The sequence below is a fragment of the Phacochoerus africanus genome, chromosome 9, assembly GCF_016906955.1.
Source record: "Phacochoerus africanus isolate WHEZ1 chromosome 9, ROS_Pafr_v1, whole genome shotgun sequence".
Classification (NCBI taxonomy): Eukaryota; Metazoa; Chordata; class Mammalia; order Artiodactyla; family Suidae; genus Phacochoerus; species Phacochoerus africanus.
Window position 1 is genome coordinate 20504443 of NC_062552.1, and position 25682 is coordinate 20530124.

Sequence of the window (25682 nt, forward strand, 5' to 3'; positions counted from 1 at the left end):
TTTTAATGGCTGCATCCGTGGCATGTGGAAGTTCCTAGGCCAGGCATTGAATCTAAGCCACTGCTGTGACTACGACACAGTTGTGGCAATGCCAGATCCTTAACCCATTGCTGCCACAGAGACCCAAGCTGCGCAGTTGGATGCTTAACCCACTGTGCCACAGTTGGAGCTCCCAGTCCCTTCTTTTGATAGGTTTATTCTCAGTTACCAGAGCCACTCTGTTTTGCCAATAAACAATGATTTGGATCTCAGTTTCTGAGTTTTAATGAGGACTGGAAGTCTCCTTGGTCTGTAACATTTGTGCTTTTGACTGATGTAATGACACTGTTCTGTTAGTTAATCACTACCAACTTCAGTTGAAACGTCTATAGACATTACACAATGTTTCCACTTACAGTTAAAAGCAATATCATAGAAGAATCAGATATATACTTGCTTTTATGTTAATTATTAATTATTGCAGTGCCTTTTAAAAATCTGCCTGTTCTTATCAGTATCATTTTATGTTTTAGAGTCTTATTTCTTCAGTTATTTTAAGAATGCTTATATAATGTGCTTATCAGTGTATTCTATTTTTGGAAGTTCTCAGCAGTTTAACCTGTATACATTGTCTGAGGACCTACTTTGGATGATCACTTCTTAGCTTGTTTATAGTTTTGGATCTTGAAGTCATATCAAGTGGAGCTTTGTCTTCAGTAATTCTCTGTGTTCTGTTTTGAACAAATCAGCCTGGGCCCAATACTTAGTTCAATTTTTCAGCTGAGAAAGAGTTCTCAGACAAAGAAGACAGGGTGCCTTACAACCTTCAACTCCCCATAATGTAGTTATGAATTTTTGTAATATTTAGGAGAGACTCAGGACAATGTAGCTGAGAATTATCACTGTCTCACTGTTGCAAGAGGCAGAGTTTTGAACCCTCTGAGGCTTTTGGCTCTATGTTAGACTGGCATGGGTCTAAAGCTTCATCTTTCATCCCCAAAGGGACCTAGGTCTCAAGCCCCTGCATCACTGAAATTGATGCTTCTTCCCCTGGCCCAAGGTCTCTGAAGAGTAAGTTCATAGCTCTAACCCTTAATGAAATCCATGTGGATATCTCTCACTATGTTTGGAGCTATGTATTTAAAAAGATGTTTGATATATTTGATCTAGAATATAAAGATTTTACCTATTAGATCTAATTATTCAGATAATTTAATCTACTGGAGTCTTCTGGGTGAAATTTCAAAGAAAACTGTTAGCCTTTAACATCCAGTTGATACTGATATTGGTTGAGAGACATGAGGACACAGAACAGGAAAGAATATGACAATCCATTAAGCCAATCCAGGCCAGACCCCTCATTTTAGAGAAGCAGACATGTGATGCTTCCAAAGCCACACATTTGGATAGTGATAGATTCTTGACAACCAATCAGGTCTCCTGAACCATAATCTTGCACTTTTTCCACCAAACATTTCCTCTTAATTCTTAGAAGAACTGAGTCCATGACATGTATGATATAGGACATCTCTCTCTGTATTTGCTTTTGCATTCTTTTGTTTCAGTAGGTAAATGGCAGTTCCTGGAAGAAGAGAACCAAAATGTCTACTACAGTAGAAGCTGAGGCCACAGAGGGTGGTACTATCAACGATGGTAATTTAAACATGGCTCAAGAACAAACCTCCAGGAGAGGTAAAATCATGTACTGGGGTATGGATAAAAATGGGATCTATGTCTCCTCAACTTCCTTTTTGGTGATATACAGCATCTTCTTGCTACCACCAATTGCCAAGCATTCTGTACATCTGTAAAGCACTTTTTTTTTTTTAAATCAAGAATTACTTCATTTCTTGCAAGAAACCCTGGAAGTATATAGGACAGGAGATATCAAGATATTATTTATAGTTAAAGAAATAAATTCAGAGCAGATGCTGAGTAGAAAATATGGAAAACAATCTTGGCTTTTCTGATTTTAAGTCTAGGGAGCATCCCATTAGCTCTTTCTGTTCTTATTAGATCCAGACTTGCCTCAAGGAGAATTGACTTTTGCTTTACACCGTAACATAGAAGTTACTTTTCCTCCTCCCTCTAAGTTATATTACACCTTTCAATAATATACCATAAGGGAAACTGTTGAACACCCTGTTTAATTCTAAACTTTTAATACATGACTATTTTATTCATTAATTCTCTTAAGGATATGGCTTTTCACAAGATAATACATTAAAAATTAAAACTTTAATCAAGATGGAATGCTTTGCAAGACTCAATATTTTAGCCACTATGTCTGCTGGGAAGTGAACATGTCTTGAGGAAAAGGAGATTCTCTTAATCTTAACCATCAAAGAAGAAATCAGGAGACATGCATTCTAATACCTCCTCTACAAATAACAATCATTTGGTCTAGAAGGAATATTGTTTGTTGCCTCAACTTCCTCACCTGTAGAATGGAAGAGTTTATACCCCTAAAACCTCATCCATTTCTAAATATTTAGGTTACGATTGGATTGTAATCCATTGGCGTAATTCTCCTATGCTAACTCTCTCTAAAAATCAGTTATATAGAGAACTAATATATAAAAACTTTCCATGGCACAGTATAGCACATTGGGTAAGAATATAGATTAGATGCCAGACTGCCTGTGTTCGCAATCTTTTTTTTACTTTTTTTTTTTTTATCTTTTTGCTATTTCTTGGGCCGCTCCCGCGGCATATGGAGGTTCCCAGGCTAGGGGTCCAATCGCAGCTGTAGCCACTGGCCCACGCCAGAGCCACAGCAACACAGGATCCGAGCCGTGTCTGCAACCTACACCACAGCTCACGGCAACGCCGGATCGTTAACCCACTGAGCAAGGGCAGGGACTGAACCCACAACCTCATGGTTCCTAGTCAGATTCGTTAACCACTGCGCCACGATGGGAACTCCCGCAATCTTGACTTTGCAATTTATGAGCTATGTGACCTTAGGCAAGTTACTTGAACTTCCTTTGTTTCAGTTTCCTTGTTTATAAAAATGAGTTGATAAAATAGTGTGTTTTTCCTTGAGGAATAAATTAGCTATAATGAGTAAACCATTTAGAACAATGCCTGGTATACAGTAAGCACAATATAAACGTGCCATTGTCACCTCTCACACGGTGTCCCCTTTTCAGCCCATTTTTCCTTTTTTTTTTTTTTTTTGCTTTTTTGGGTCTGTACCCACAACATATGGAGGTTCCCAGGCTAGGGGGTCTAATTGGAGCTACAGCTGCAGGCTACAGCCACAGCCACAGCAACCCAGGATTCAAGCCACATCTGTGATCTACACCACAGCTCACGGCAACGCTGGATCCTTAACCCACTAAGTGAGGCCAGGGATCAAACCCACAATCTCATGGTTCTTAGTTGGATTCGTTTCCACTGTGCCATGATGGGAACTCCAGTCAGTCCATTTTTTCAGCAGTCATTAGAAGAACTCTCTGTGATTATTTGTCTAAAAGTGGGACTCCATGTGGTCTTTCCAGTTTCTACTACAGTCTTCTAGGGCATCCACCCCACCATACTGCTTAGTCCTCCGGAGAATACTCCTTGACCTCAGCCTGTTATTACAAATGGGTTTATACGAATACTGGTAATCCTTTTTGGCTAAATATCTTCCCACCTGATAAGGCAGAACCTCAACTACTTCTTGAAGCCCCACCCAGTTATTTTGTTGAGTCTATTATTCATTAGTGTTTATGAATAAACCCTGCTGGCTGCTTCATCAGTTGTTGTCCAATATCAGTTTTCCTCTCATCTCTCTCTCTCTAGCCCATTCTTACTGGACACTGCTGGTTCTTCTGTATCACACTGCTGGGTCTTTCCCCCAGCACCAGTACCCCCAAAGGCTATGGACTAGACAAAGAATGAAACTGTGCTTTGGCCAGACCCATGCCAATTATGTCTGAATAAACAAATCCACAGTGAAAAAAACAAGACAAAACAAACAAACAAACAAACAAAAAAAAACAAAGGCTACTGATGTCTTTGCTGAGCATGACTGTTCTTCCGAGATACAGAATCAAATCCAGGTGTTCCCCTCCCCCTACTATGTGTCACATCCGGCCACATGGGTTCCATTCCTCTATTCTTAGAGATTCTGAGTGAAAAGAGCTGGACCTTTAGGTTCTGCCAGAAAGTGAGTCAATTCTCTCTCTCAGGCTCAGTTAAGGGTTCATGAGCCAGAGTAGGAACAGACATCACATTGACCTTCCTAACCCCTTTCCTCCCTGAGGCCCATGAGCTTCTGCCTGCATTCGATCAGATAAACAGAAGTCACTCTAGGAACTTCAAGAAAAAGGGGGTTTAATATAGGGGCTGGAAATAGTCCAGAGACTTTGGGAGGCTGAGGAAACAAGAGTCAGTTTAGTCACTTTAGGAGATCCTAAAGTGTAGGATGAATGTGACACTGCTAGCCTTCCTGTGCAGCACAGGGTGGCTGATTTCCAGGAGGATTCCCACAAGTCACAGTCAAAACCCCCTTGTCTACCATCACTGATCCTCATAGTCCTGTCTGTGGCTGCTTCTGGGTACAGTGGTTCTCATTGTGCTCAACCTCTCAGACCTTGTCTGAATTCCCTCACTATTGGAATCCTGCTTGCATGCAGGTTTCCTGGGATGTTTCTATTACTGTAAAGAACTTAGAAGGGCAGGGATGGCAGTGAGAATTAATATACAATAATGAATACTGCTTCCCTGCTCCTTAACAAAAGCCTACATGGAGGTAAATGTACCCCAGGCTGCATTAGGAATGTCCCCTAAAGATGAGTCTACAATACTATCCCCTTCTAAAAGTCACAGAAATCAATAAAACAAGCACAACACTTTGAGAAATATCTCCATTTAGGTTAAAATTTGGGAATTATTCCTACTACACACTATAAACTCTATGGCTCATTGATAAATTTAATGCAGTTTGGATGAATTAGAGAGGATGCCAAGAGCAGACAAAACTCATCCTTGGAGCATGCCCCAGTGTTACTGGGAGGAAAAGAGAGGGTGCTGTGAAGCCCCAGCTCATGCTCCCCCACTTAGAGCGACAGCATCTTTTCTCAGCTTGTAGACCACAGGCCTCAAGACAAGGCAAGGTGAGGTCCATAGTGCTAGGATATGGTAGGTGAAACTACTATATGCCCATATCCTGATGTTTGCCTCTGGACAACTTGCCATTCTCTCTAAAGATCTGCAACTTAACATCTTGGGGCCAGTGCAAAAGAGCAGAGGACAACATGCATGACTACAGAAATTAACCTGGAAATTTTGGAGGACTTTTTTAAAATTATGTCATGTCATTGAAGAGTTAAAGTGGAAGGATAGTTAGTTTCCCTTGAATTGGCGAAGACTTCTAAGATGACATCCTCCCACTGTCTGCTTCCTGGCCATGCACATACACACTATTGTCAGCACATGACTGTAGGCCTCCAACCAGCTAAGGTGACCATTGCAAGGGTTATAACACATGGGAACAAAATCACACATGATTGGCCTTTATAGTCCAAAACTTGGGGTCTGAGTGAGAATGACAATGGACCTATGTAAATACTTGGGCACAAAGAAACAGGAAATGTATATGGTAAGTAAAAAAGTAGATGATCACATAATGAGGCATCAAACACTGTTCTAAGCAGTTTATATGGTTTAATTCAAGGAAGGTACAACCAGCATCATCTCCATTTTACAGGAGCAGGAACTCAAGCATAGAATAACTCATTTAAATCATCCAGACACAAACATATGTTATCCAGATTCAAACTAGACTGGTTGGTTTATTTATCCTTATATTATAGTGCTGTGCTTATCTTATCTTGGGAAATCAAAGAATATTTTCATTTTCAATTTCTCTAAGTTCCCAAGAGTTAAAAAAAAAGCTTAGAGTGTATGAAGTAAATCAACATCGCATTTCCATTCAATAGCAATAAATGTTGAATTGTCCAACACTGCAGTAATATACGTATTAGAGAAAATTTCTTTACTAAGGATTAATTTCATTCCACATCCAGAATGAAATCTGCTGCATACATGTACTTCTGCTAACACTTAAGTGCTAGAGATAGATAAGAAAAGATGGAATAATGACCTAAACTTTGCAGAAGCATGTCTAGTAGGAGAGGTGCTGACTGATACTTCAACAGTTTAACCTGCCATATCAATATGATATTGAAAAAACTTCTAGGGTAAATTTTGTGGATGGGGGAGGAGAGAGTCTCAACTAAATGCTATCAGAGTTAAAATCAAAGGTGGGGAATCTGTCAATTCCTTGAACTTGACAAGAGTATTCCTACACAACAGGGAACAGTGCTGGCCACTTGAACTATGTGTGCTCCCTTGCAGGAACCAGGAAATGGGGCACCAACATGACTTGGTGACAGTGATCATGTATTATACCTCTGGGATTTCTCTCCAGAGGTATTCAATCCATCCTGCCAGCTGTTGTCAAACTAATGTATCTGGACTCAACCCCCGCGATAACCCCAGAATTCTCATGGATCACTGGCAAATTTTGTGCAAGCCTAGGTTACAGATCAACATGGTGTTTAACTACTTCTCTAGCCTAACCTACCTTTCAAATCTCATCTCTTCCCAGTCCCCAAACATATTAATCTTCCATGTTCCCTGTTTGCATATGGTGCCTAAAGCCATCCCAGCTGGTTTGGGACACTTGGGAATCATTTCCAACAATTTTTCTCCCTTGCTATCCATATCTAGTCAACTCCAGCTTCTAGTTAATTCTTGCTCTAACTCCACTTCTTTCCATTCTTGCTCTCACCAGCTCATCCCAGGACCCCCCTGGAAAACTCTGTCTTTTCTTTCTTTTTTAAAAATGTATTATTATTATTTTTCTTTTTAGGACCACACCTGTGGCATATGGAAGTTCCTGGGATAGGGATCTAATTGGAGCTGCAGCTGCCAGCCTATGCACAGCCACAGCCACAGCCACAGCAGATCCAAGCTTCAACTGTGACCTATACCCCAGCTTGTGGGGCAATTCTAGATCCTTAACCCACTGAGTGAGGCCAAGGATAGAACCCACATCCACACAGACACAAGGTGGGTTCTTAACCCACTGAGCCACAACGGCAGCCCTGAAAACTCTTTCTTAATGCTTGCTCTGGCAAATCCCATACATTCTTTGTCTTTGGTTGAGTAATGGTTCCGAAGGACTATACTCCCCTATACTCCCGGGGGGTATACATGTTTGCAGATAACTAGAGAGTAAGGTCTGCTCTCTCTATACTTTTTCTTCCAGACAAATGGCAATCTTTTCCCGCTTTCAGAATTAGGAAGGGTGGGAGAAAAGCACCCTGATTGTAAGACTTTCTGTATCCTTTTGTCTCAGGCTTTTGTTCAGTGCGTCATGGGCTGGCCCTTATCGTGCATCTCTGTAATTTTTCAATTTCCACCCAACAAATGAACATGAGCATTGCTATGCCAGCTATGGTGAACAACACAGCTCTGCCCACCCTACTCAATGCCTCTATAGAAGGGCCACCCACTGACTCCCAGGACAACTGGAATGAAACTCTGAAGGAAGTTAAGGCAGTGGTAAGTTTAATGAGTCTCTGGTTATTTCTTTGACTCAAATGTTTCAACTTAGGAGTTCCCGTCGTGGCGCAGTGGTTAACGAATCCAACTAGGAACAATGAGGTTGCGGGTTCGGTCCCTGCCCTTGCTCAGTGGGTTAAGGATCCGGCGTTGCCGTGAGCTGTGGTGTAGGTTGCAGACACGGCTCGGATCCTGCGTTGCTGTGGCTCTGGCGTAGGCTGGCGGCCACAGCTCCGATTAGACCCCTAGCCTGGGAACCTCCATATGCTGCGGGAGCTGCCCAAGAAATAGCAAAAAGACAAAAAAAAATGTTTCAACTTAAAGAGTTATATATTTACTGTCTACTATGTTCAAAGAACCATATTACACAAAAACATAATATGTATTTGAGAGTTTATCTTGACAGTGTTGATAAGTATAACTAGGGACTAAAGTTAGAATGAAGGAAGCAGATTTTTACCATTTAGTTAAGGTTAATTCCTTCCTCTACAATGGTGAAAATCACCACAAAATAAGTTTCACAGATTTAAGTCTACTTCCTCTTTCTTCCTTCACATATATATTTTTTTCATTTCCTTGGCTATGATGCTTTCTTGTTTCTAGGTTTTCTTTTTCTACAGGCTCTCATATTCTAATTGGCCAGGTAATTTTGTAACTGAGGAAACCATGTAAGAGGAAAGGGTATGTTGGGTATATACTTAGGTTTGTAGATTGGAGGAACTGGAGAGAGAGAAAAGGAATTAGCATTTTCTCTTACTCTCAAGTCCTCACAATAAAAATTGTCAACTCTCTAGCCAAAGATAAACAGTGAGCTTCTTTTTGTCATTAAGGCTGCTATATACGACTGGAGTCCTGAAATCCAGGGAATAATTCTCAGCTCACCCAACTATTGCTCTTTCTTGGCACCAATTCCCTGTGGATATATGGCTGAAATGTTTGGAGTCAAGTACTTGACTAGTGCTTGCTTACTTATTAGCTCAGTCCTGAACCTCTTCATTCCACTAGCAGCTGATACTGGAGTGACTTGGCTCATTGTCCTACGGATTGTCCAAGGCATAGCCCAGGTACCTGTTTAAAATATTTCTTAAGTAGAATATAAGTTCCCAAATGACCTCAGTCAGTCAAGAATCAACTTTTTTCCAGGTTATGGTATTAACAGGTCAGTATTCCATCTGGACCAGATGGGCTCCACCACTGGAAAGGAGTCAACTCATCACACTTAGTGTATCAGGTAATTGATATCCTAATTGTCACCTTAAGTGCACTGTCCACGAGTACTCTGTCCGGGCCTAGCAACAGAAGCCAAACATCGCATCCTAACTACTCTGTCTCCTTGCTCTAAAGCGATACCCTATGCTATTTTTCTTGGTCATAACCAAATGCCTCTGGGAAGCCAAACATTCTTGCAAATACTTTTAATTTCATTTTGGCTTTAGCACAATCTTGCAACTTAGTTATGTATAATTATTTCCATTTCACAATAAGGGAATTTGAAACACAAATAGACAAATAACTTGTCCAAAATCACATAGCTACTGAGTGGAGGAGCAGAATCTGTACCTAGGTAGCCTGGGTTGCAACTTAGCTCTGTGATGAAGTCAATCTGTATGAAGCACTCAGAACATCCTCATCCTCATCTCTTCTGCTTAGGATCAGTGCTGGGCTCCTGCACCATCCTCTTTATTGGTGGTTTCCTCTGCCAGACCCTAGGATGGCCTTCTGTCTTCTATATCTTTGGTGAGTTTGTGCTTTTCAAATACGTCTGATTTTAGGACAGAGACTACTCAGCATGATTTCTATGAGGAAAGTCATCTCTGGTTAACCAAATCCTAGTAGGTATAGATATTTATAAAATTAAAGATGATAGTGTTCAGAAATAATCATGTTGTGAATCTTGCAAATGACATTTGTTTCAATATTGTGAGTGTGTACTTAGAATAACCTGATGACTCTAAAGGCAGCATAACATTCCTTCCTGCTTCTAAATTGAACCCACAAGGACCTCAGAGGGGTTTCTTTCATAAGATGCTGAAAATGTAATCTTGGGGGGATTGTTTTTAGTTATGCTATTTATTTAATACATTCTTTTAAATTTCTTCTATTATTGCTATAAACAGAAAATTATAAGAATGTGACCTAATTATAGGTAACATATTAATTGGAGTAGAGAATCAACCAGTAGAGGCGGCAGGACAGAGTTGATCATGTGAGGCCTCCAGAGTGTACATGCTGCATAGAGAGATGCTGTGAAAAGTTTCTAAAGATATGTGAAACATTCCAGAGGCAATATTCTTCCACTTCAAATTTTTGCCTTTACCCAGCCCAGAGTGGGATCTTCCCAGATGCTTTTAGCTAATGTTTGTGTTTATTTGACTTTTGAAATGTTCTCTTGGAATCCCATCTGTAAACTGCCTGATTCCAGTGGAACCAGTAATTCCCACTGGTGTTTTCATTAGAGGCTAATACTCCTAAATCCAGGGCTCCTATAACATCAGGCCAATACACTTACTAGAAAAAAATTTATAAAAGATTGATTGCTATAGAATATCAACCTTCAAAGGCTCTGTCATGGAAACTTCAAAAGACAGGTGATAAAATTTTCGAGTAATGAGAGAGGCTTACTGTGCTCCTGGTTTTGAGAAATAGTAAGCAGTATGTACAAAATAAGAACTCACTAAGTATTTGTTGAACCAATGTTAACATCATCCATCCTCAGTGTGCAATAGTACTAACTTTCATCTCTTTCATTAACTTTTGCTTTTAAGTTCCTTGATGACAAAATTGTGTCTTTATATCCTTATAGTCTCAACATCTAGCAAAATGCCTGGTGTGTGGCAGGTATTCTGTATTTGTGCAGGACCATATAAAGAACAAGCTAGCAAGTGAACTCTCAACTTTCTTAAGATTCTAAGAAGGGAATTTTAAGATGCATCGCACTTCCACTCAATAGCAATGAATGTTGAATTGTCCAACACTGCAGAAATATATGTATTAGAGAAAATTTCTTTACGGAGGATTAATTTCATTCCATATCCAGAAATCACCTGTATAATCTGCTGCATACATGTACTTCTGCTAACACTTAAGGGCTAGAGATAGATAAGAAAAGACGGAATGATGACCTAAATTTTGCAGAAGCATGTCTAGTAGGAGAGGTGCTGACTAGTACTTCAATAGTAACAGTATTTTGAAGCACACGAGGCAAACACAGTAATAACTTTTCACAATGAGATCCAGTCTTAATCATGGTGCATTTCAAGACCTCTCCAAACTCAGTGATTTTAAACAACAGTCATTTAGTCTTTGAGTTTTGTGGGACAGTTGGGAAGCTCTGCTCTCTGGGTGTTTCATCTACTTTGGACAATGGAGCTGGAGCATGTTCTTCCTATACTAGTGGCTAAGACTCAAGAGGACAAGTGAACAAACCCAGGGCTTCCTAAGCTCTGAACTGCCCATGCCATTGATGAAAGCAAGTTACATGGCTAAGAGCAAAGTCAGGTGATGAGGAAGCACCCTCTACCTATGACGGGGCTATGCAAGGGATGGATGCAGGGAGGAGTGGAGTACTGGGGCCATTCTGTACAACCGCAGCAATTGTATCAGAGCAGAGTCAAACTGCTAGAACTCCAATCCTGTGCTAAATATTCTTTTCCTAGGTGCAATTGGCTGTTTCTCTTCTTTTCTCTGGTTTGCTCTCGTTTATGATGATCCCATGAATCATCCGTTTATCAGCACGAGTGAGAAGGAATACATCGTCTGTTCACTGGCTCAAGAGGTGTGTTGGTGAAACCCCTCTGCCATTTCCCTATGTCTGGATGACTGAGAAAAACTCGGGTCTTCAGAGATGAGGTATCGATATGTACTTTTTTCCAGGATTCTCCACCAGGCTGGTCTCTTCCCATTAAGGCTATGATCAAATCCCTACCACTCTGGAGCATTCTCATCTTTTACTTCACTGATTACTGGTATTATTATATTATAACATCATACACACCAACATACATCAGCTCTGTACTTGAAGTTAACATCAGAGATGTAAGTAAAGAGAAAACTCATTCTGTTCTTCTGTTGCTTCAAATGCAATTCTCTATCTCTCCTCTGTTCATGGTCTTAGGCCAAGGCTCTTCATAGGGGAAATGCAACCTGATTCAATTGAATTCTGATTCAATTTAATATGTCCTACTGCTTATTGTGGCAGAGTGTTAAGGCTCTAGGTCAACTTGATGGTTCATAGAATATAATACATTTTAAAGGAATTTTGCAAAAATTTTATGTTCAATCCAATCAACATTTGCAAACAAGATACTAGAATATCTAGAAGAAGCATAAATAATAAAGCAGTAACAAAACAAAGTCTTCCTTCAAGAAGGCTGAGACAGAGAAGCATAAACACACGTTGAAAATAAGACACTATGATAGACCTAAAGCCCCAAGTAGAAGTGGTACAAAAATCCTGTAGATAATGTTTTCTTAGATTTTTTTTTTTTTAGGGCGGCAGATGTGGCATATGGAAGTTCCCAGACTAAGCCACAGCCATGCCAGATCTGAGCCGCATCTGTGACCTATAGCTCACGGCAACACTGGATCCTTAACCCACTGAGTGAGGCCAGGAATAGAACCCGTATCCTCCTGGATACTAGTCAGGTTCATTTCTGCTTGAGCCACAATGGGAACTCCAAAAAACATTTTATTCGAGTGTAACATATAGAGAAAAATGTGTATATGACTATAGCTCTCTGATTTTTCACAAAATGAACAAATGCTCTGATCAACTGATAGGAGCCTGTCAGTTCCTATCAGATGAATGCCTCAAAACTGGCTTGTTAGTGACAGTTCACCTGTATTTGGATTAGTGTTTCATTCTTGTTCTTTGTACTCAAAAAGCAGTACTTTCATGTTGACTAACTTATCTCGTGAAACCACACTAAGTGGTCAACAGAGAACTGACCTTCTCAGAGTCTGGGGAGCATACATGCAAGCAGGCTGGAGGTACTAAGATCAGAAAGCCCAAGGGTAGAGTAACTCTGAGTCTTCCCAGAGGAGGATGGGGGCCAGAAGCAGGCAATGAAATCAGAACCACCATCCAGGGGCTCAGGGCACAGGAGGTCCAGACAAGCAGAATACCAGTACTGAGAGTGAGACACCCTGAGGCTAGTTTTTGGAAATGATTGGTCCCTGGTGTGAAACAGGGTGAGCTTTTTATCCTCAGAGGCCAAGGCTAAGGAAAAGGAGGATGGGGGAATGATGGGAAGGACAAAGTTGAAAAGAGACAGTAGAGTTTTCCCAGCTTGAGAAGTCAAGACATCTGGATTTGCATTGCTCTAAGAGTATTTTTCTCAGAAACTTGCATAACTTTGTGGTGACATTGGTTTATTCATCTGTAAAACAAACAGCTTAGACCAAGTAACAGTGAGATCCTTTTCATTGTTTGGATTACATGCAACAAAAAACGGTCTTTTTCCCTTACATTTTCTTTAATAGCTTTTTAATTTTGGCATTGAATTGATAGTAGCAGGGTTCAACATTTTAAAAACTATGTGAAAAGATAAAGAGTGAAAAATCTTACTTTCATTCCTGTCTCCAACCTGCCCTGTTTTCCCAGCTCATTCCACAGATAACTATTTTTTAATTAATTTATTATACATTTTTCCATTGCTTATGATAATGCAAGCATACATGAACATATATTCTTACTTTGCCAACTTTTATTTTGCATGAAACATTAAATATTGTACATGTTTGTATTCTTTTATTTTTATTTTTTTACATTTTAGGGCCATACCCACAGCACATGGAAGTTCCAGGCTAGGGGTCAAATTAGAGCCACAGCTGTCAGCATACGCCACAGCAACGGGGGATCCGTGCTGCATCCATGACCTACACTACAGCTCATGGCAATGCTGGATCATCGAGCCACTGAGCATGGCCAAGGTTGGGACCCACATCCTCATGGATACTAGTCAGATTCACTTCCACAACAATGGGAATGCCTTGGTATTCTTTTTTAAAATTGAAGTATATTTGATTTACGATTTTGTGTTAATTTCAGGTATACAGCAAAGTAATTTAGTTTATTTTTTAGATTCCTTTCCCTTACAGGTTATTACAAAATAGTTGGTATTCTTCATATACTATACAATGGGGATCTTTTCCTATTAGTACATGAGAAATTTGTTAAACAACATTTGGGTTATTTCCAATCATTGAGCAATGCTGCAGTGAGAACCTTGTTCATTCATCATACATTTGTACAATCAGTTCTGTAAATTTCTACATATCTGAATCAAGAGTAAATGCATTATAAATATATATATATACATATTTTTAAAATAGAAGATTTATATATTTTGTTAGTTTTAGGTCTACAGCGTAGTGATCCAATATTTTCATAGATTATACTCCATTTAAAGTTATTATAAACTATTGGTTATATCCCTTGTGTTGTATAATATATCCTTTAGCTTATTTATTTTTTACATAGTAGTTTGTGCCTCTTATTCTTCTACCCCTATCTTGTCCCTACATCCTTCTCTCTCCCCACTGGTAATAACTAGTTTGTTCTTTATGTCTGTGAATCTGTTTTTTACATTCATTCATTTTATTTTTTAGATTTCACATATAAGTGATAACATGCAGTGTTTGTTTTTTCAACTGTCTGACTTACTTCACTATACATAATACCCTATAGTTCCATCCATGTTGTTGCAAATGGCAGAATTTCATTCTTTTTTTTTTTTTTTGGTCTTTTTGCTATTTCTTGGGCCGCTCCCGCGGCATATGGAGGTTCCCAGGCTAGGGGTCTAATCGGAGCTGTAGTCTCCGGCCTACGCCAGAGCCACAGCAACGTGGGATCTGAGCCGCATCTGCAACCTACACCACAGCTCATGGCATGCCGGATCCTTAACCCACTGAGCAAGGGCAGGGATCGAACCCGCAACCTCATGGTTCCTAGTCGGATTCGTTAACCACTGCGCCACAACGGGAACTCCAGAATTTCATTCTTTTTATGGCTGAGAGTAACATTCCATTTTATATATACACAACTTCCTTATCCATTCATCTGCTGAAGGACACAATTCCCTTCTTGGCTATTGTAAAAACTGTTGCTATGAACACAGGGGTGTGTTTATCTTTTCCAATTAGTGTTTTCATTTGCTTTGGATATATATCCAGGAGTGGAATTGCTTGGTCATATGGTAGTTCTATTTTTAGTTTTTTGACGAACCTCTACACCATTTTCCATAGTGTCTGCACCAATTTCCATTCCCACCAACAGTGTACTAGGGTCCCCTTCTCTCCTATCATCTTCAACATTTGCAGACTTTTTTTTTTTTTTGTCTTTTTAAGGCTGCACCCATGGCATATGGAGGTTCCCAGGCTAGAGGTTGAATTGGAGCTGTAGCCACTGGCCTACACCACAGCCACATCTGCAACCTACACCATAGCTCATGGCAATGCCAGATCCTTAACCCACTGAGCGAGGCCAGGGATGGAACTTGTGTCCTTATGGATACTAGTCAGATTCATTTCCCCTGAGCCACAATGGAAACTCTTAGAGTCTTTTTGATGATAGCTATTCTGACAGGTAATGGATAATATGTCATTGTGGTTATGATTTGCATTTCTCTGATGATTAGCAACAGTGAGCATCTTTTCATGTCCTCATTAGCCATGTGCATATCTTTGGAAAAATGTAGATTCAGGTATTCTGCCCATTTTTTAATTGATTTTTTAAAATATTGAGTTCTATAAGATATTTATATATTGTGGAAATTAACCCCTTGTCAGTCATATCATTTGAAAATATTTTCTCCCATTCAGTAAGCTGACTTTTCCTTTTTTCCATGGTTTCCTTTTTCTTGGCTCTCTATTCTGTTCTGTTGGTCTATGTGTCGGTTTTTGTGCCAATACCATACTGTTTTGCTTACTGCAGGTTTATGATATAGTCTGAAATCAGGCAACATGATACCTCTACCTTAGTTCTTTTTTTTCTCAAGATTGCTTTGACTATTTGGGGGTCTTTTGTGATTCCATGTAAACTTTGGAATTATATGATCTATTTCAGTGAAAAAATGTCATAGATATTTTGATAGTGATTGCATTAAATATGTTGGTTGCTTTGGGTACTATGATCATTTTACTAATATTAATTCTTCTAATCCATGAATATGCAATATCTTTCCATTTGTTTGTATCAGCTTAAATTCCCTTTATCATAATCTTACAGTATAAGCTTTCATGGTAAAGGTCTTTCACCTTCCTGGTTAAATTTATTCCTAGGTATTTTATTCTTTTTGATACAATTGTAAATGAGATTTTCTTGAATTTTCTGATAGTTCATTATTAATATATAGAAAAGCAACAGGTTTCTCTATCTTAATGTTGTGTCCTGCAACTTTGCTTAATTTATTAGTTCTAATGGGTTTTTGTTGGAGGCTTTAGGGTTTTCTTTATGTAGTATCATGTCATCTGCAACTAGTACCAGCTTTACTTATTCCTTTCCAGTTTGGATGCCTTTTATTTCTTGTATGTTTGCTGTGGTTTAGATTTCCAAAGTTATGTTAAATAGAAGAGGCAATAATGGGCATCATTGTCTTGCTCCTGATTTTAACATCATTGAGTATGATGTTAGCTGTGGGTTGTCATAAATGGCTTTTATTATGCTGAGATATGTTCCCTCTATACCAGCTTTGATGAGAGGTTTTATCATGAATGAGTGTTGCATTTTGCCAAGTTCTTTTTCTTCATCTATTGAAATGATTGATTTTTATCCTACCCTTTATTCATGTGATGTTTAACATTGATTTGTAGATATTGAATCACTCTTATATCCTTGCATTTCTGGAATAAGTCCTACTTGATCATAGTGTACAATCCTTTTTATATATTGTTGAATTTGGATTGCCAATATTTTGTTGAGGTTTTTTGCTTCCATATTCATCAGAGTATTGGCCTATAATTTTCTCTTTTTTTAATAGTGTCTTTGTGTTTTGGTATCAGGGTAATGATGACCTCATTGAATGTGGAAGTGTTCCTTCCTCTTTAATTTTTTGGAATAGTTTGAGAAAGATCGGTGTTAGCTCTCCTTTATATGTTTGGTCAAATTCCCCTGTCAAATTGTTTGGTCTGGGACTTATGTTACTGTGAGTATATATATATTTTTTATTACGAATTCAATTTCACTAATAATTATTGGTCTGTTCAGATTGTCTAGTCCTGGTTCATTCATGTATGTTCTAGAAATTTATCTATTTCTTCTAGGTTGTCCAAATGGCATATAACTGTTCATAGTATTCTCTTACGATTTTTTTTGTATCTCTGTGGTGTCAGGGGTTATTTTTCCTCTTCCACTTCTTACTTTGTTTGAGTCCTCTCTCTTTGTCTTCTTGATGAGTTTGGCTAAAAGTTTATCAATTTTGTTTATTCTTTCAAACAAAGTGGTTTTGCTTTCGTTGATCTTTTCTATTGTTTTCTTAAAATTTATTTTTGGTCTCTATTTTATGTATTTCCTCTCTGATTTTATTATTTCCTTCCTTCTGCTAACATTTTCCAGTATATGGATTACATGCCAGACTATAAAACAAGTTTTATCAAATTTAGGAGGATAGAAATTATATCAAGCATTTTTCTAAAAGCAAAATGGTATGAAACTAGGAATCAATTATGTGAAAAACCTACATGCAGAGACTAGATTTTGGAGTGTTGTTTCCATTTTCATTTGTCTCAAGGTATTTTTTGATTTCTTTAATTTCTGTAATGACCCACTGATTTTTTAAGTAGCATGTTCTTTAGCCTCCACATGTAGGTTTTTCCCATCATTGATTTCTACTTTCATACCATTGTGGTTGCAGAAAAATGCTTGGTATAATTTTTATCCTCTTAAATTTGATAAAATTTGTTTTCTAGTCTGGCATATGATCCATACTGGAGAATGTCCCACGTGCAGTTGAAAAGAATGTGTATTCTGTTTTTTTTTTTTTGGATGAAATGTAATTCTAAGTGGCCTATTGTGTCATTTAAGATCACTGCTTCCTTACTGATTTTCTATCTGAATGATCTGTCCACTGATGTTAGTAAGGTGTTAAAGTTCCCTACTATTACTGTATTGTTTTCAATTTCCCCCCTTATGTCTGTTAATATTTGCTTTATATGTTAGGTGCATATATGTTAAAGAGTGTTATATCTTTTTGTATTGGCCCATTTATCATTATATAATGGCTTTGTCTTTTGTTACAGACTTTGTTTTAGAATCTATTTTGTCTCATATGAGTATTGCTGGTTTTTTCTTTTTTTTTTTGTCTTTTTGCCTTTTCTAGGGCTACTCTCCATGGCATATGGAGGTTCCCAGGCTAGAGGTCCAATCAGAGCTGTAGCTGCTGGCCTACACCAGAGTCACAGCAACATGGGATCCAAGCCACATCTGAGACCTACACTACAGCTCACGGCAATGCCAGATCCTTAACCCACTGAGCAAGGCCAGGGATCGAACCCCCAACCTCATGGTTCCTAGTTGGATTCATTAACCACTGCACCACCACGGGAATGCTGAGTATTGCTGTTTTATCATTTCCAATTGCATGAAATATCTTTTTCCATCCCCTTTTAGTCTGTGTGTGTCTTTAGTTCTGAAAAGTGTCTTTGTAGGCAGCATATAGATGGGTCTTGTTTTTTAATCAAATTAGCTACTCTGTGCCTTTTGATTGAAACATTCAGTCTACTGACATTTGATAAGCATGTACTTACTGCCATTTTAAAATTTTTTTCCTGGTTGTTTTTGTCATTCTTCTCTATTCTTCTTTTATTTCTTATGGTTTGATGATTTTTAGTGGTATGCTTGTGTTCTTTCTCTCTTATATTTTTGCATCTATTGTAAATTTCTGATTTCTGGTCACCATGTTCACATATACCAGGTTCATGTATGTTTACCTATATCTACTTTTAAAATGGTAGTCATTTAAGTTCAAGTGGTTGCTCCACAGCCTTTACTATATCCCTTTAATAGTAGCATTTTTCCTTTTCTATAGATTCTTACTTCTTTCAGCCTTTTCTTTTCCATTTGGAAAAGACCCTTTAACATTTCTTTTGGGGTAGGTTCAGTGTTAACTCTTTTAGTTTTTGTTTGTCTGAGTAGTTTTTCATCTATACTTCAATTATAAATGATAATTTTTCTGGGTAGAGTATCCTAAGTTGCAGATTTTCCCTTTCAGGACTTTAAATATATCATGCCACTCCCTTCTGGCCTGCAGTTTCTGAAGAAAAACCAGGTGATAGTCTTATGGGGATTCTCTTGTGAATGACTCTACTTTTCTCTTTTTGCCCTTAGAGTTCTCTTTTTAACTTTTGTCATTTTAATTATGATACATCTTGGTGTGGGTCTGTTTGGGTTCATCTTGTTTGGGACACTGTGTGGTTCCTGTACCTGGACATTTGTTTTCTTCAGTTTTGGGAAGTTTTCAGCCATGATTTTATCAAATATATTTTTGACACTTTTCTTTCTTCTTCTAGGACATGCCATGATTTGCTTATTGTCATCCTAGAGATCTCTTAAAACTCTTCTCTTTTTTCCCTTTGCGCAGTTAGTTGGGTGATTTCCATTATTCTATCTTCCAAATCACATGTGCATTCTTCTGTATCACCTTGACTGCTGTTAACTCCTTCTAGTGTATTTTTCATTGCAGTTATTGTATTCTTCATTTCTGGCTGGTTCTTTTTTATGTTTTCTACTTTCTTGTTAAAATTTTCACTGTATTCATATATTTTTTTCTCTAATTCAGTTAGCATTCTTACAACTAGTACTCTGAACTCTCCCCTTATACATTATTTTTATTTCATTAGTTATTTTTTTCAGTTTTCTCTTGTTCCTTCATTTGAATTAAATTATTTTATTATTTCATTTTCCTTTACTTTTGCTGTCTTCATGAAATTAGGTAAAACAGTTACCTACCCCAGATTTGAAGGAGTCTTTGTATAGAAGCATCCCTATTCAGTCTGCACATGAACACAAGTCTTCCCCCATAGTGTGCTGGCAACTGCCACCTTGGTAGGAGGTAGGGCTGGAGGTGGAGAGGCTAGAGCAAGAGTCAGTTGTGAGCCAGGGCCTCTCCTTGGTTTGGTGGCCCACACCACACTATTGGGGTGGGGATAGTTCCCAAGCTTCTGAGTCAGAAGCCCTGAGGGTTGGTCTGAGCTGGCTCGATTCACTACATGTGTGTACCCTCTTCCTAAGGGGGAATGGTGCTAGAGCAAGAGGAGCTGAAGTGGGTGCTCAGTGTAGGTTGGGGTGCAGGCTGTGGTGTTCCTGGCATCAGAGTCCTGGACCACTCCTGATCCATTGCCTTTGAAGGCAGCAGCAATGTTCAGATGCTCTGCTAAGTCCAACCTCTATCTTTCCCTCACAACCACACATTCTCCTTGGCCATGGCAGCCTTCTTCCCAGTGTGGGCTTCACTGGGAACATGTGAGGCTGGAGCAGGTGTTCTGCTTAGGCTAGAGTGTGCACTGGGGGCAGTGGTGGGAAACCAGCCAGAGTTCCTGTCAGTTTTAATCTGCTTCTTCTGACTTTTTTTTTTTTTTTGAGAGTAAGCAAGTATGTGCATGCTATTCATAAGTGGAGTAGGTTTCTTACAGTCCTGTGATCAGTCCCGTTGTTTTTCAAACAAGTTAAGGGACTTGTCCTCCTGGTGTCAGACCCCAGGGCTGGAGCACTCAGTATGTGGTTCTCACCACTCACTCCCAGGAAGGATCTCAGCCTGTGTAATCCCTCTCCTCTTCTGGTGGTGCAAGTCCTGATCTGACCAATTCTCTCCCAATTCCCAAAGTGTAGATCTTTTCTTACAGCCTTGGTTGTATATGAGTTTGTAGTCACCAGTCTCCAGTGAGAATTTCTCCACAGGTAGATGTATTTTTGATGTTCTCATGGGGGGTGGTGAGCTCTGCATCCCTCTACTCCACCATCCGGATCTCCCTCCCCTATAAATTTTTATATTTATTGTCAAATTGCCTTTCATAGGACATTAATAATATTTGGAAGTGCCTGATTCCCCCTAGCATCACCACAGATCATTTCAAAAAACTGTTGCATTTTTGCCAGTTTTGTCCATGTAAGATTGTATTTCACAGTGGTTTTACTATTATGAGGTTGGATACATTGTAATATGTTTAGGAATTACTTTTGTTTCTGTAAATTGTATATTGCTATCCTTTGACTATTTTTTTACTGAGTTTTATTCTTTTTAATATCTATTTCCACATAATTCATATATATCAAGCATTAGTCCATTTTTTTTCAAACTTAACTGTATGCATATTTTTCCTCAGGTACTAAAATTATATTTGCTCATTCCAGTAACTGGAATTTGTATTAAAGGTGATGTGTATATAAAGGAAAGCTATAGATGTAGACAGTGAACCCAGCGATCAGTCTGTGTCATGATGGGGGTAGTGAGCCATGTACCTTATCTCGACTCTGGTTCTCAGAATGGGATCCTGTCAGCCCTGCCATATGTTCCTGCCTATATCTGCATCGTCCTTGGAGGTCTATTGGCAGATTATCTCTTCTCCAGAAAAATCCTAAGACTCAATACCATCAGGAAACTCTTCACTGTCATAGGTAAGAACTGAGGTGGATACAGGGGTGGATATGGGATACTCAGGGCAGCCTCCTATTCACTTTGTGTTTGTTCTCCTGCCCCAGGGGTTGTCATCCCATCTGCATTCACTGTGTCCCTTTTCTGGGTCAGATCCAGCTTTGGCGCCACCATCGCCTTCTTGACACTGGCTTTTTCCTTCAAAAGCATTGTCCAATCAGGAGCCCTAATCAACTTCATGGATATTGCTCCTCGGTATGGACCCCTTTGCCTGATCCTCACAGAAGCTCAGTTCAGGTCCAGTATCCTGAAATCTGCTCAGATATATGGGTACAATGTGACATGTCAATGAGTCACAGGAAATTTCAGCACCAGCCCTACATTCAAATAATTCCTAAAAGGGATCTAAAGCTAGCCCACCACTGTGTACTTAGTTTTTGTAGGGGAAAACAGGAGGCGTCAGAGGCCACACTTACAGTTTAACAGCTGGAGACTCATACCAATCTCTTTCTATTGGGGAATGCAGCAGTTACAGAGCTAGATAAATGAAAAGACTCATGAAACATCACAGGGTGTTCTCATGGAAGGCTTTAATAAAGGTAGAGGATACAGGATAGATGGAGAAACATATACCTCTGATATAGGCAAATATCAGAAATGACTGAGACTTCCAAACATAGCTCCCAGAGACCATCTATAGACCATTCACAGTCAACAGGATACATTTCATCTTCAGAAAATGAACTACCAAAGTATATTGGAGATACCTTGGTCCCAGAGGAGCCAATGTCTCATCCAATGAGAGGTCTTTTATACCTAGAAATAAGGCTAAAATCAGGCAGGCTCCATAGCAGGAGCCAAGAGAACATATAAACTAGGTGCCAACCATCCATCTGTACATTTTGTATAAAGAATGTTGACAAGTTAGTACAGGCTACTCCTTGGACATCCCAGACCCTATCACTGGATTATACTAATCCCTAGTCAGTACCTTTCATTCAGATTTAACTAAGGGTCATTGTAACTCCAGGAATCCCCAGAGATAGGCAGAGAGTTGCAACAGATCAGCTGAGAGTAACATTTTGCTTACATCGGAATATTGTTTTCTCACACTTTCTCTTTCCTAGGCATGGAACCTTACTCAGGGGACTATCACAAATCTTTTCTTATTTATCGGGAACCATCTCTCCCACAGTTTCTGGATTTTTAATCAGTCAGGTAAGGTCAAACATTCTGATGATTATAATACTCACAAGAGTCTCCAAGAAAGGTCATCCAGCTTCTCATTCTCACCCTAGGCTCAACTCATGCAGAGAAATGACCCCCTGGTCAGAGTGTGAAGGGAAGGAGAATGCTCCATTGTATGATTTTATGCTCTATGAGTTCTTAGAAGATAAATTTCTCATGGTAATGATCAAATTTTCTAGCAATAATCATGGCATTTCTTGTAAAGTATAAAATGGCCAACCATTCTGATTTTTCTTGGGCTAAGGGATTTCCTGGGATGTCGTACATTCAATGCTAAAACCTTGAAAATTCCAGGCAATCTGGAAAGACTTGGTCACCCTATGTAGGAACTCATCAAATATTTATAGAACAAATGAGTGAAATGCTGAGTGAATAACAGAGTGAAGGAGCAATCAGCACCTTACATGTATGCTCATCAGTGGTTAGTGCAGAAATCTCTCTGCCCAGTATTGCCTGCATAGTGTTTTTACATTCATACAGACTTCCATTCTTAGAGATGCATTTAAATTTGTCAGAATGAAAAAATCCATCTGATGACTCGACAATTTCCTAAGAATCATACTGACACAGACGTGACTTGAAAGATGACATTCACATGCTATCATTCCTTAAGTTTCCTGTGGTTCCCGCCAGTAAGCCAGGAAAATGAATGGAGAATTACATGAAAAGGTAGTTTTTCTGACATCAATGCTTTCTTTTTTTGAAACTTCCATTCTCTTCCAGCCACTAACACACTGTTGAGAAATGGCAGTTTACAACAGAAATCTCAAACTGCCCTTGTTTCCCTTATTACCCACTCATTCACTCATTCCTTTCTTTTGTCATTCAACAAATATGCAGTGAACATTAGCATGTGCCATGCACTGTAAAAGTGAATAAAACAAACAAATGCCCATGACCTTGTGGAGCTGTTATTGTAGGAAAGAAACTGTTAGAAAACTAATGAACTAAACAAATACATGGTATATTAAATGGTGGTAAGTGAAAAGTAAAGAGAAGAAAAAAGGGCATAGTGTTTTTACATTCATAAGGAGTGGGTGGGATTTCAATTTTAAGTAGGGTGCCCAAGGAAAGGCTCATTGAAAAATAACATCTAAGCAAGGATGAGAAGCAAGCAAATGGATGAGACAAGTGGTTGAGGGGAAGAACATTCCAATGGAGGGAAAGGCCAGAGTACCAGAAATGTACCCGAATATTCTAGGAGCAACAAGGAAGCCCACAGAGGCTGGAGGCAGTAGGACATGGAGCCAGAGCCTTCCTGACCCAGGAGGTCCAAGAACTAGAAAACCATTAATAACATGTAGTTTCTTGCCTACAGGATTCAGAGTTTGGTTGGAGAAATGTCTTCTTGCTTTCATTTGCTGTGGGCATGGCAGGCCTGGTTTTCTACCTCATCTTTGGCCAAGCAGAGGTACAGGACTGGGCAAAAGGCAGACCTTCACCCACTTCTGAGCAAACTGAGTGATTCCTCAGATGCCAGCACTTAGATGGTCATTGTATCCTCATGGACATTCCCCTCTTATGTCTGTTTGACTGATTAGCTTTTCAACTTGAATGGACTTTGTTTCCACTATCTTCCCAGAGACCTTGGCTATGTAATACCGCAAGTTCTTCCTGGAGTTTTATAGGGGACTGGAAGGGGAAGGTGAATCATTTAACTGTGGGCTCCTGAAAGTAAAGGTGTATTTGAATCTTGATGGGTTCTCCACTCTTTCCACCATTATTGTGGCATAATAAGAAGTGTATATTTGGTCGCTATCCTCCATCTCTGGCACAGGGCTCCTAAAACCCTTGTAATTTCTTGGTTTTAGTCACTGGTACCTGATAGAAGAGCTCCTAAGATCTTTTGGTATCTCTGGAGTGACAAAAGTGTCTTTTTGGTGTACTAATGAGATGATTGGTTGCTAGAAGCTCTATGTAACTTCAGAATGGGGGTTGATTGACAAAAAGACCAAGGCTTGATTAGAAGGTTAGAACTTTCGGTTCTACCATCCCCTGTCTAGGGAGAGGAGAAGGGCTGGAGATTTAGTTTTTCATCAATAGGCAATTATTTATTCAATCAACTATGCCTACACAATAAAACCTCTGTAAAAATCCTAAACAGGGGAGTTCTGAGAACTTCTGAGTGGTGAGCACATAGAGGTGCTGGGAGAATGGTGCACCTGGAAAGGGCCTGGATGCTCTGCATCCCTTCCCACATAGCTTGCCTTCTGCACCTCTTCCATTTGACTGTTTTTGAGTTGCATTCTTTAATATAGAAACCAGTACTAGTAGGTAAACTAACTTCCTGCATTCTGTGAGTCATGCTAGCAAATTATCAAACCTGAGGAGGGGGCTATAGGAATCCTCAATTTCAAAGCTAAATCAAACAGAAATGTAGGACCTTGGGCACCTACTACTTTGATGTCTGGGTAGTTGCTATCAGAATTGAATTAAATCATAGGACATCCAGTTTGTGTCTGCAGAGAACTGCTTGGTGTGGGAAACTCACATATTTGGTGTCTTATGTATTTTGAGTAGCGAAACAATTTTCCTTTAGTTATTCTGGTAAAAGCCTCAGGGGCTGGAAGACAATTTCTTACCAAAGCAAAGGAAGCCAGAACCGTGAGAGAAGAAATTGAGAATCATCATAGGGGTTGTACCCAAATAAGACGAATCCTGAAAGCTATCATCAAAAGAAAACCTGAAACACAGAAACCACAGTGCATACAATCCAAAGTCCTGGGCTAAGAGGACAGAGCAGGAGAAGTCACCCTCATATTAAGTGAGGAGGGATGCAGAGCTATTCTGAGGTTTGTCATGGACTAGATGCCCAGGTGAAAAATGCCAGGGAGGCAAGGACAACAAAGGCTGTGTCCATTGTACCAAGAGGAAGAAACATGTCTGCAACTAATTGGGGTAGAGTAGGAGACTTCAACTCTTTCAGACAACTTGCTTTCTATAGATGCCAGCTTTTGAATCAGACCTCCTGTGGAACCCTGCAGTGTTGGGGCACTCTCCAGAGTCAGCTCTTTCACAACTATCTTCTTTCTGGCCATCATGACCTCTGTCTCAAAGCTGGCTTGCAGATCCATGCAGATTTCTTGTATCTTGGTGAACATTGTCCAATTTCTCCCCTACCCCATTAAACATTTGTTCCTTCTGCCATTCCTGTCTCAGACACCTTTCCTTTGCCCCTCTATTGGCATCCTACCTGCCTTTGGTGGGGCTCATTCATCTCATTAACCTAACACGTCTTCCAAAATGCAGGTATAAGACCCGTGCTGGCTTACCCCCATTCCAAATGCCTGGAGAGTGTGTTTGGTGGAT

At 39.5% G+C, this 25682-nt stretch overlaps 1 protein-coding gene across 1 annotated transcript; it reads left to right on the forward strand.

Moving 5' to 3' along the window:
- Window positions 1–1580: 1580 nt before the first annotated feature.
- Window positions 1581–23825, forward strand: SLC17A4 (solute carrier family 17 member 4). Its single transcript, XM_047797411.1, is given in 12 exon segments — window positions 1581–1671; window positions 7334–7539; window positions 8370–8603; window positions 8683–8770; window positions 9190–9276; window positions 11196–11314; window positions 11413–11574; window positions 21016–21148; window positions 21233–21380; window positions 22253–22343; window positions 23692–23800; window positions 23803–23825. Coding segments are annotated over 12 exon segments (1491 nt in total).
- The last annotated feature ends 1857 nt before the right edge of the window (window positions 23826–25682 follow it).